This window comes from Stegastes partitus, unplaced genomic scaffold (genome assembly GCF_000690725.1).
Source record: "Stegastes partitus isolate 25-593 unplaced genomic scaffold, Stegastes_partitus-1.0.2 Scaffold1679, whole genome shotgun sequence".
NCBI classification, from domain to species: Eukaryota; Metazoa; Chordata; class Actinopteri; family Pomacentridae; genus Stegastes; species Stegastes partitus.
In genome coordinates this window covers 36,548-47,836 of record NW_007579410.1, presented here as the reverse complement: position 1 = coordinate 47,836, position 11,289 = coordinate 36,548, and the positions used below count along the sequence as shown (strand labels likewise).

The 11,289-nt window shown below is 40.6% G+C and overlaps 2 protein-coding genes and 1 long non-coding RNA gene across 4 annotated transcripts in view; all 3 read right to left on the bottom strand.

The window, feature by feature from the left end:
* Window positions 1-278: 278 nt before the first annotated feature.
* LOC103371988 (uncharacterized) lies at window positions 279-1,946 on the bottom strand. The gene is made up of 2 exons (XR_520969.1): window positions 836-1,946; window positions 279-778 (listed from the first exon to the last, which is right to left on the bottom strand). It is a non-coding gene; the product is annotated as an uncharacterized LOC103371988 (long non-coding RNA).
* A 1,676-nt stretch (window positions 1,947-3,622) lies between these two features.
* On the bottom strand, window positions 3,623-7,001 carry LOC103371989 (uncharacterized). 2 transcript variants are annotated; one of them, XM_008301494.1, is made up of 3 exons: window positions 6,916-7,001; window positions 5,515-5,841; window positions 3,623-4,978 (listed from the first exon to the last, which is right to left on the bottom strand). In XM_008301494.1, exons 2-3 carry the CDS (start codon window positions 5,833-5,835, stop codon window positions 4,040-4,042), a joined length of 1,260 nt encoding a protein of 419 aa, XP_008299716.1. In that variant the 5' UTR covers window positions 5,836-5,841; window positions 6,916-7,001; the 3' UTR covers window positions 3,623-4,039. The 2 variants fall into 2 exon arrangements, with proteins under 2 accessions (XP_008299716.1, XP_008299717.1); XM_008301495.1 differs by having other exon boundaries at window positions 5,515-5,914; window positions 6,916-6,943.
* A 1,003-nt stretch (window positions 7,002-8,004) lies between these two features.
* LOC103371990 (uncharacterized) overlaps window positions 8,005-11,289 on the bottom strand; it is a 15,785-nt gene continuing 12,500 nt past the window's right edge. The window contains exons 3-4 of the mRNA XM_008301496.1: window positions 10,241-10,567; window positions 8,005-9,082 (exon numbers count right to left, since the gene is read on the bottom strand). Of these exons, the coding sequence (XP_008299718.1) occupies window positions 8,492-9,082; window positions 10,241-10,567 (918 nt within the window). The 3' untranslated portion in view covers window positions 8,005-8,491. The remainder of the gene's footprint in view (window positions 9,083-10,240; window positions 10,568-11,289) is intronic.

Below are 11,289 nucleotides of genomic sequence, written 5' to 3'. Positions count from 1 at the left end.
ATCCCAAAACTAACACAACCTTCCAGATATTGACAACTTTTATTCCTGCAACTATTGAGCCACAAACTAGTACAACTTCTCAGACAGTGACAACGTTTATTGCTCCAACTGTTGATCCCCAGACAAACACAACGTCCCAGAAATCAACAACCTCTATTCCAGCAACCATTGATCCCAAAACTAGCATAACCTCCCAGACTTCGACAACTTTTTTTTCTGCAACTATTGATCCCAAAACTAACACAACCTCCCAGACATCGACAACCTTTATTTCTGCAACGATTGACACACAAACTATTGCAACCTCTCAGGCAGTGACGACCTTTATTGCTCCAACTACTGATCCCCAAACAGACACAGCCTCCCAGACATCAACAACCTCTATTCCGGCAACCATTGATCCCAAAACTAACACAACCTTCCAGACTTCGACAACTTTTATTCCTGCAACTATTGAGCCACAAACTAGTACAACTTCTCAGACAGTGACAACCTTTGTTGCTCCAACTGTTGATCCCCAAACAAACACAACCTCCCAGACATCAACAGAATTTATTCCAGCAACTATTGATCCAAAAACTAATGCAACTTCTCAGGCAGTGACAACGTTTATTGCTCCAACTGTTGATCCCCAAACAAACACAACATCCCAGAAATCAACAACCTCTATTCCAACAACCATGGATCCCCAAACAAACACAACCTCCCAGACTTTAACAACTTTTATTTCTGCAACTATTGACCCACAAACTAATGCAACTTCTCAGACATCGACAACCTTTATTGCTCCGACTACTGATCCCCAAACTAATGCAACCTCTCAAACATTGACAACCTTTATTCCTGCAACCATTGATCCCAAAACTAACACAACTTCCCAGACATCAACAACATTTAGTCCTGCAACTATTGACCCACAAACTTACGCAATCTCTCAGACAGTGGCAACATTTATTGCTCCAACTATTGATCCCCAAACAACCTCCCAGACACCAATTACCTTTTATCCTGCAAGTACCGATCCCCAAAATGAAACAACCTCCCAGACACTGACAACTTATATTCCTACCACTGTTAAACTCCAAGCTACAGTCCTTTTCGGGCAGCCTAGTCCAACTATTGTTCCTTTATTCCCACAACAGCTGTATTATTGGTTAGTGCTTTGTGTTGTATGTGCTGTACTGCTATTGCTACTGCTACTGCTACTAGTACTACTTAAAAGAAAAAAGAGAACAACTCAGAAAATAAGGGGGACAATGGACAAGGAGGAAATGATGAAGCTCCATCTGTTTGTTGAGGAGGAAGTTGTAGAGTGTTTGGAGGCATAGCTGGTACACTGGGAGGTATACTGGGGAGTGTATCTGGAAGTGCATTGGGAGGTGAATCTACATTTGTTCATCCAAAAGATCATGTTGCATCATCGACAACCTTTGTCCCAACAATGACAGATCCTCAAACTAACACAGCCTCCGAGACATCGACAACTTATATATTATATAGCATGGCATTATATATAATGTTGGATGATGCATGTTGATATTAAAGACTGCCATTGCTGTGTATCTGTAAATACATACTTCATCTTTGTTTGAGCTTCATTCTGGAAAATGAAAAAGTTATTAAAAATTATTTTTGCCTGTTTCCTTTACAAATGTTGGAACTGAATGTGTATCTTAAACATAGATATTAAAAAAAATATTAAATCATGTTTAAGTGTCAGTGTTATTTATATACATTATTTTTGTCTGTCTCCTTTAAAAATGTTGGAACTGACTGTATCCTGGCCTTGAAGAACGACCATCCGGAAACAGACCGCTGAATAAAACATGCTACATGCATATAATAAAACTGATTAAAGCATGTAGCTCACGTTAGCCTGCTTGTTGTCTTTGCTAGCTAAAAACTGCTTAGCTTACAAAAACTTAACATACCGTAAAAAGCCGTGATGATGCAGACGTCCATACCGCGGATCCACCGGCAGCGACCGCATCCTGGAGGTTTAGCTTCACTTTGTACGTCAGGAAGAGGTTTATCTGGTGCTGATCGAGCTCAGTGAATCCAGGTGACTCTTCCTCAGTCACCTGGACATGTGGCACAGTTTGACAGAATCCAAATCTAAATTTCAAGACCCAGATTTTAATTGGAAAAACCAGAAGTAGAAGTTTAACTTCAAATTCAGAAATCAATTAGAGTTTATTGGGACACAGTTTCAATTAAACATTTACAATTTGATTTATACGATTCAAATTCAGATTTTTATTTCAGTCATTCAAGTTGAGCAATACAAATTCAAATATAAATCATTCAAACTCAGTTTCTGGTGGCACAACTTTCTGCCCAGAGGTATCTCCCTGCCTGCACCTGCACTTCCTGTCACAAGCTTTATCTGAGTCGGTCCGCAGAAGCCACATTTGAGAATCACAGAATTTATTGTTTCGCAAAGACCTCTGGGTATCTTCACGTAGCTCTGGCAGTAGCAGATCGTATCTGGCAAGAAAACAATGCAAATGTGCGACATGGTGACAAAGATAAGTACCGGAAGAGAAGCCTTGACTTCAAACGAGGCAACAGAGTCGGTTATGGTGGTTTGACCCATAGACGGTTTACAAAAGAAGGACGTGGAGAATTCTCTGGTTTCTAAGATAAATCTCGAAATCTGTAAGAAAATGATTCTACTTCTCCCTTGATGTTTAATCTCATTAAATGTTTGCCGAGTGAGTTTGTCATCGTCATTGTTTGTTCCAAGTCTCCTTCAATGCAGCACAGTGTTTATTTTGTGTGTTATGGTCTCATTCACAGGAGAATAGACAGTTAATGGTATGTTTTAGGGCGTGGCTGCTCTGTGACTGACTGGTTTTCAGTCCAATCCAAGCTTTGCTCATTAGGTCCGTTTCAAAAAACCAAGATGGCGACGCCGACTTTCAAACTCAAAACTGTAGTCCACCAACCAGCAGGTGGCGTCCCATTGGCTGTGACCATCCTTCATATACAGTTTGATGGTTTGAACATGAAGTAGGTGAAAACAAGTAAAGTTTCATGAAGAAATAATGTGACAAAGCAGTTTAGTTTTGAGCGGCAACAATTAGATACTTAATAAACAGAAACTTTACCATCACTGATTTAGATAACCAGTCTGCTGAGCATTTTTTTTCTGCTCTCATAAGGGTTCATGGTTTCATTCAACCCTTATGAGAGCAGACCAAATGTCTCCAGGGTTTGAAGTGTGAGGCAAACAAAACACGGTGTTGAACGTCATCGTCTTGGGCTTTCTTGGGTTTCTTTTATGTAATTTTCAGAGTGATTTAGAAACTAATGTACCAATAATTTATCCATCCATTATCTATACACCGCTTAATGCTCACTAGGGTTGTGGGGGGCTGGAGTCTATCCCAGCTGACTTAGGGCGAAGGCAGGGGACACCCTGGACAGGTCATGTACCAATAATTTGTAATGGAAATAAATAACTAACTAATTAACTGCAGCTCTACTTTAGTGATGTCCTGAAAAGCCGAATGATGATTCTGTCTTCTGGATGTCCGCTGGTTATAAACCTTTATAACAAATTTGTGATTTTAGGTTTTTTTATACATGTATTTTTAAAATATACATTCAGTTCGAACAGTTTTAAAGGAAACAGGCAAGAATTCATTTTAATAATCATTCATTTTCCAGGAATGAAGTTCATGCAAAAATGAAATATTTATTCACGGGTACATGACAATAGCAGGCTTTAAACATCAACATGCATCATCCAGCGTTATATATAATGTGTGTTAAAGCTCTAACCAGTAATGTAACTGTTGCTCAGCTTCTCCCAGTAACACGTATGCATCAGGCTACATTCAGATCAATATGTCATCATATTGTTGGAACAAACTGATCATAAGCAAAGTGAATCCATCAAAAGGTTAAAAGTAAAAACCACAAAACGTCTTCATCCAATGTAGGACTAAAGGTTGTCGATTTCTGGGAGGTTGTGTTAGTTTACAGATCAATCCTTACTTAAGAATGAAGTTTGTTGATTGTGGAGCATTTCCTCCTAGACGAGTCTTTCAAACAGATCTTCCAGTCCACCTCGTACTGCGTCAGCACTTTTACGTACAGCTCTCAGTACACTTTCCAGTGCACCTCTCAGTAGATTTCCCACTGAAGAACGGATGTCGTCCAGGCTCCGCAATCCAGCGTCATCATCTTCTTCTTCCTGATTTTCCTCTTGCTCACTGTCCTCAGTATTTTCTGAGGAGCTCTCTTCTTTGTTTGTGGTAGTTGTAGCAGATGTGGTTTTGGATGTGGTTGTCGGGGCCGTAGTTGTTGGTGTTGTGGTTGTGGTTGGTGGAATCGTAGTAGTTTGAGGTTTAGTTGTCGTGGGAGGGGTAGTTGTGGTTGAGGCCTGGGGAGGACAATGGCATTTCTTTTCCATTTCTGGGTAAAACTCAGCAACAGTTGTGTGGAGAGGACACTGTGTTCCAGGAAACGCCTCAAACCTTGAGCCCACTGAGCTCAGCTCTTGATGGAGTTGTGCCAAAGTCTTTGTCTGCAGATATTTAGATCCATTTTTTGGGATGTTGTCGCCCCAGTGTGCGCTGGCTAACCACCTGTTTGTGTTGCGACTGTAACAGCAGAATGCTGTCCAGAGCATGGAAGGTATGTTAACCCTGTTGTTGAGTGTGTTGCTCGTGCTGGGCCGTGCTCCCGTCACTACAAAGCCTACAGGGTCACCATTATTATTAATGCAGTACTTTTGCAGGACACATTTGGTGCAGCTCTCCATTTTTTGCCAGCTACCACCGTTGAAAGTGATTGCTTGTGGAACAGCGTTTGTCAGGGTGAAGGTTGACTTTTTGTCATTTCTGTCAAATGCATGAGAAACTGGAAATAAATGGCCCCTATTATACTGTTTGTCTGTTTTGTAATCATCGTCACTGGCCTGGTTGACGTTGTCGTCGTCTCTCATGTTGTTGGTGTTTCTTCCTTCAAGCTGCAGAAGTAGGAAGATTCAGTCAGTGGCACTGATGATGTATCAGCATGATAAAGTCATCTCAAGTTATTTCTGTAAACACCACTGCATACAATGACCTGAAGCAAACAGCCGAAGCTGCACAACGGTGAACGTTCTGGAGAGCCAACTTCTCCATGAACACCACCAAACACTGACTTGAAGGAGATGAGTGCTTATGCAATCCCTTGTTTTCACTTTGACGTGAAAGAGTCTTTTTTTTGGTAATTTCTTGTCAAAAAAGCCAATTATATTGACCATAGTTTAATGTTGCAATTTAATAAAAGAAAAAAAAGTCCAAGGTTGCTGAATAGATCTATCGACGCTGCTAATCAGCCAAACAACCAAAACAGGACATGACCTCATACATCACTTCCAAGCAATCTTTGGTTTGTTGACTTCCTGTCAGTGTTTACAGCTGTGCTTTAAACATGATCCCTGCTCAACAGCTTGGCCTCAACATCGCTGCTGTATTTAGTGAAAGTCTTGTTTTATAATGTAGAGAAACCAAAACAAACCTGTTCCTCAATTCTCCAAAATGGACGGCGTCCTCCCGTGTCTTGTTCCCCTTTGTACTTGTAGGCAGAAAACACTGGAATCCTGTTCTTGGTGTCGTAGAGCGTCAGAAATCTTCTTTGGTCCATATAAGTCTGGCAGATGACTTTGTATCGGTTCTGGTTTGTGACGTTTCCATTTTGTAAGATTCCCGGGATCTGTGGTGGACGTTCGTCAAGAAGAAACCCAGCACAGTCTGACACTGAATCCACCACTTCAGTCACAGTGGGAACGATGAAGGCAGCGACGAGCAGGAAACGCCACATCCTCACCGATATCGCCATCACACGCTGCACATGTGGAGGAGAGAGTCGTCAGAAAGTGCCGTTAACTTGTGCACAGCTGCTCTAACGGTCGGCTTTTCTGAAACCACAGTCAGATCTCAAATCATTCAATGTTTGGAACAGTTTCTCCTCGACCTTCTCAGATTTTTCTGAAACTTTTGTGGCATAAAACATAGATATAAAGAAAGATATTTGTCATATTTAAACATGACATATCACATCATTTTCAGGGTTTTTTTTTTTTACTTTAATTGCCCGTCGACCCACTTTCTCATTTCTCACATTGAAATTTGAGGCTGCTTGAACAATAATAACTCAGGAACTATGAAAGATAAATGACATTTCTACCGTTGTTTCTCAGTGTGAAGTCAGCATGGTGTCAGAGTAAGTAGAACTTCTGCGACAGTCTGGCAGCTGAAGGAGATATGAATCTGCTCACATTCAGCACTTTTTTTTCTCACTCATTTAAATTTGCGGCTGTTTGAACGACAGCATCTCAGGAACTATTACACATAAAAGCTTCGTTTATTCGTTAGAATTTATTCAGCTGCTTGTCAAGATGCCATCGGACCAGTAGAGCTAATAATCTTTCTTTGTGAGTGAGTTGAAATGTTGATTTTAAAATATTAAACCTTCATGAAAAACAAAGTTTGTAATGCAGATGTCAGTTTATTTCCTAAATCCTATCTGCTAGAGATACTCAGCTACATGTAATAAAACATGAATTCAATTGTTACAGTGTTTCCTTAAGGAGAAAGTTATTTAAATGGTGGATGATGTCGGGAAGCATCTATGAGTAAAAGAACTGACCTAAACACGTACTGTACCCTCCAGAAGCTATGGGAGGGTAGACTTAGGGATGAACAACAACTTTGATTAAAAGAATGGATGTTTTCTCATTTGCATGCATTTGTTCTTTACTCTTTATCAAACTGTCATTCATTGAATGTGAGAAAAACATCTAAACAGCTGTAATCTTAAAGGCTTTACTGCTCCACAGCCTCTCACTTTGGATCAGTGTTGATCAGACAAAACGAGCAGTCAGTAAAAGCCATGAAAAATATGCAGAGAAAAACTTACCGTCTTCGATCAGAGCTTCATGAAATCTGCCCAAACGCACTGACGGTCCAGGTTTTGTCTGTTAATAGAAACTGAAAGCAAACACGGCACCTTAACTGACCCTGTGAGGGAAGTCTGGCTTTACTTTAACTGGAAATGTGGCAACTTTCCAGCCAGATTGTTTTTTTTTCTGCACATTTCCTTTCTCTGACAGGGAGTTCTAATCACAGCTGTCCAGTGGGGAGTTTCCAGCCTGTTCTGGGAAAATGTTTCCTCCACTTTAACTGTCACAGAAGCTTTCGCAGAGAAAATCTTGTGTAACGTCAATAACTTCCACATACACAGCAATCGGTGTGATATCTGAATTTCTACATACAGAAGAATCCGTACAGTGTCTGCAGTTCTGATGTATATGTCTTGTTTACTTTTCATTTCTGTGCTGATGTCCCTTCATTTGTTCTATCCTCGTTGCTCCTGTAAACACGTTAATGCGGTCGTCGTCCTCAATCTGTCCTTCATGTGAAGCACATTTATTCTTAGAACTTTATTTCCTCTCTGTTTACTGATCACATCATACTTCCTGTTAATAGAGATTAGTGGTTTGTGCAACATAACTAACGCAGACAGCTAAAAACATGATTACATCAATCGTATTATATGTATGTTTAAGAAAATCTGACATTCAGTGTTCGGTTTTTGGATAATAGTTCTTCAAAGCCAGCTTACATTCACTTCAAGCAGAAACAAAAATTGTCCTTTTTTCATGGATATGATGCAATATGAAGCGTTTATTCATGAGTACATGAGAATAACAGGCTTTAAACATCAACATGTATCATCCAGCGTTATATTTAATGTGTTTTAAAGCTCGAACCAGTAACGTAACAGTTGCTCAGCTTCTCCCAGGAACACGTATGCATCAGGCTACATTCTGATCAGTGTATCATATTACTGATTGAACAAACTGATCAAAGCAAATCCATCAAAAGGTTAAAAGTGAAAACTACAAACATTTTAATTCAGTGTTGGAATGGATTACAGGAAGGTTGTGTTAGTGTTGGGATCAGGTATAAAGGTTGTCGATGTCTGAGGGGTTGCATTAGTTTGCTGATTAATAGTTGCAGAAATAAAAGTTGTTGATGTCTCGAAGTCTGTGTTAGTTTTGGGATCAGTCATTGTCGGGACAGCAACTGTAGATACATCTCCCAGTATACCTCCCAGTATACCTCCCAGTATACCTCCCAGTATACCAGCTATGCCTCCACCGCTTCCTCCTGAACTACCAGATGGAGCTTCATCATTTCCTCCTGGTCGTTCCTGATTTCCTTCTTGCCCATTGTCCTCATTATTTTGTTTCTTGTTTCTTTGCAGGAATAGTAGCAGTAGTAGTAGTAGTAGTCGTGGTGGTAGTAGTAGTAGCAGTAGTACTGGTAGCAGTAGTTGTGGTAGTCGGAGTGGATGAGGTGTTGGTTGTGTCTGTATTGACTGTGGCTGTTGTGGTTGGTGGAGTCGTAGTATTTTGAGGTTTACCAGTTGCAGTTGTGGTAGTATTAGTGCTGGTAGTTGTGGTAGTGGGAGGGGCAGTTGTGTTTATAGCCTAGCGATGGCATTGGCATTGCTTACCATCTTCTGTGTGAAACTCAGCAACATTTGTGTGGAGAGGACACTCCTTTCCAGGAAACGCCTCAAAAGCTGAGCCCACTGAGCTCAGCTCTTGATGGAGTTGTGCCAAACTCTTCGTCTGCAGATATTTAGATCCATATTCTGCGATGTTGTCGCCCCAGTGTGCGCTGGCTAACCACCTGTTTGTGTTGCGAATGCGACAGCAGAATGCTGTCCAGAGCATGGAAGGTATGTTAACCCTGTTGTTGAGTGTGTTGCTCTCGCTGGGCCGTGCTCCCGTCACTACAAAGCCTTCAGGGTCACCATTATTAATATGGCAGTACTCTTGTAGGGCACATTTGGTGCAGCTCTCCATTTTTTCCCAGCTGCCACCGTTGAAAGTGACTGCTTGTGGAACAATGTTTGTCAGGGTGAAGGTTGACTTTTTGTCATCTGTGTTGAATGCATGAGAAACTGGAAATAAATGGCCCCTATTATACCGTTGTTTGTTGTCTGTTTTATAATCAGCGTTACTGGCCTGGTTGATGTACTGGTCGTCTCTCATGTTGTCGTTTCTTTCTTCAAGCTGCAAATGTAGGAAGATTCAGTCAGTGGCACTGATGATGTATCAGCATGATAAAGTCATCTGTGAGAAAGTTATTTCATGATAGATTTTGGAGATTCAACAGTAAACCAAATTCCTTACATTCACTCACTCTATTCACATTCTGCAAATCCAAGTAGACCTTGTCAGTTTTTATTTACAACGCTAAAGCAAACACAGTATTGTATTTTTTGAAAAACCTTTCGATAGAGACATCAAATCTATAAAACATCTTGGACAGATAACCCTAATGATCAGTACAACAAAGCACATCAGAACCCAAATAGGACCACTGTGGCCATGTCTCTGAATGTTTCAGGTTCTACTTTTTCTGATAGGACTTTTTCTTCTGCCATTGGAGTCTATGGAAGCATCAATAATTGTGTGGTTTGTTATTTGGAACACTAACTGGACACAATCTGCTCATTCTTTTCAACAAGATTTAAATCTGCACTTAAATTACTCAGTTGAAGGTGCATTTATGCCCAATTTAAACAGAAAACAGGGCGTCAGTGGATCCCTGTGATAAGCTGTATATGATGTCAGTTTGTTTTCTGATGATCTCAGATAATCTGGCAGAGCTTGAGCAGTTTCACAAAGAAGAATGAGGTAAAGCTGCAACATCCAGACATGTAGGGTTGTATGAGTTCTATCTAGACGGGCTCAACGCTTTAACTGCAATCAAATGTTCATCTCCTAAACACTGACTTGAAGCGAGAGAATATTTGTGCAGTTTTTTATTTTGTGTTTGATGTTTTTAATTGTCATGACTTTGTAGAAATCAGTTTTTCACTTTGACATGAGAGTTGTGTAAATTCATTTCAGAAAAAGCCAAATTATGTTGACCACGATTTAATGCTGAAAGGCAACAAAAGGGAGAAGCTTCCAAAGAGTACCAGTACTTTTTACAGGCAGTGATGATGAAGACAAATAACCAAAACAGGACATGACCTCGTATGTCCCTTCCAAGAAATCTTGACTTAGTTGACATAAAACTTCCTGCCAGGTTCTCCATGATGGATTAAACATGATCAGATAAAGCTTCCATGGCAGACATGTCCTGCTGAGCAGCTTGGCCTCATCATCGCTGCTGTATTTAGTGAAAGTATTTTTATATGATATAGAGAAAGCAAATCAAACCTGTGGCTCTGTTCTCCAAGGTGTTTTGGGCCTTCCCTTGTCTTGTTCCCCTTTGTACTTGTAGGCAGAAAACACTGGAATCCTCTTCTTGATGTCGTAGAGCGTCAGAAATCTTCTTTGGTCCATAAAAGTCTGGCAGATGACTTTGTATCGGTTCTGGTTCTGGATGGTTCCACCTTCTAAGATTCCCGGGATCTGTGGTGGACGTTTGTTAAGCAGAAACTCAGCACAGTCTGACACTGAATCCACCAGTTCGGTCGCGGTGGGAACGATGAAGGCAGCGACGAGCAGGAAACGCCACATCCTCACCGATGTCGCCGTCACACGCTGCACATGTGGAGGACAGAGTCGTCAGAATCTACAAACATTACATCAAGTCCAACCCTCATCAGTCAAAATACAGATGAGAAACACCTGTACTGAACAACATCTGTAATGTCCACATATCTTGCAACAGGAATCATATCACAGGTAAAGGCTGGTTCTGTCCCCAGTCTGTATCACCAGAGAGTGACAGCCAGTCAATCCATCCATCTATATATCATGTAATGAACATTTCTTGAATAGTCATATTAAATATATATAGTTTGAATAGTTGGCCAGAGTGACGGATAATTATCTACAAGTAACAGAAATAAGTCAATATTTAGCTGAATGTTTTGGAAAACTGCATGAATAGTGACAATAAAGTAGAAAAGTTTTAGTGTTTCAAAGAAATAATGGATAAAAAAGGGAATTATTGATATTTAATGGGAGAAAAAAACTAAATATTCAGCTAGATGTAATGTAGCAGTGATAGTAAATAGTTTTTTATTTTAAAAAAAGTTGGAATATTTGGAGGGTGGCTCAGTGGTTAGCACTGTTGCCTCGCAGCAAGAAGGTTGCCGGTTCACGTCCCGGTGGAGGCACCATGTTCTCCCCGTGCAGTGTGGGTTCTCTCTGGGTTCTCCTGCTTCCTCCCACACAGTCCAAAAACATGTTGAGGTTAATTGGTGATTGTAAATTGTCCGTAGGTGTGAATGTGAGTGTGCTTGGTTGTCTGTCTCTAA

Bases quoted from the DNA above. Each gene is read 5' to 3' on its own strand.
- LOC103371989 (XM_008301494.1), bottom strand. From the start codon at position 5,835: ATGGCGATATCGGTGAGGATGTGGCGTTTCCTGCTCGTCGCTGCCTTC. The intron at 4,979-5,514 runs GTTTGTTTTGGT...CTACTTCTGCAG, and splicing joins TTTGGAGAATTGAGGAACAG to CTTGAAGGAAGAAACACCAA.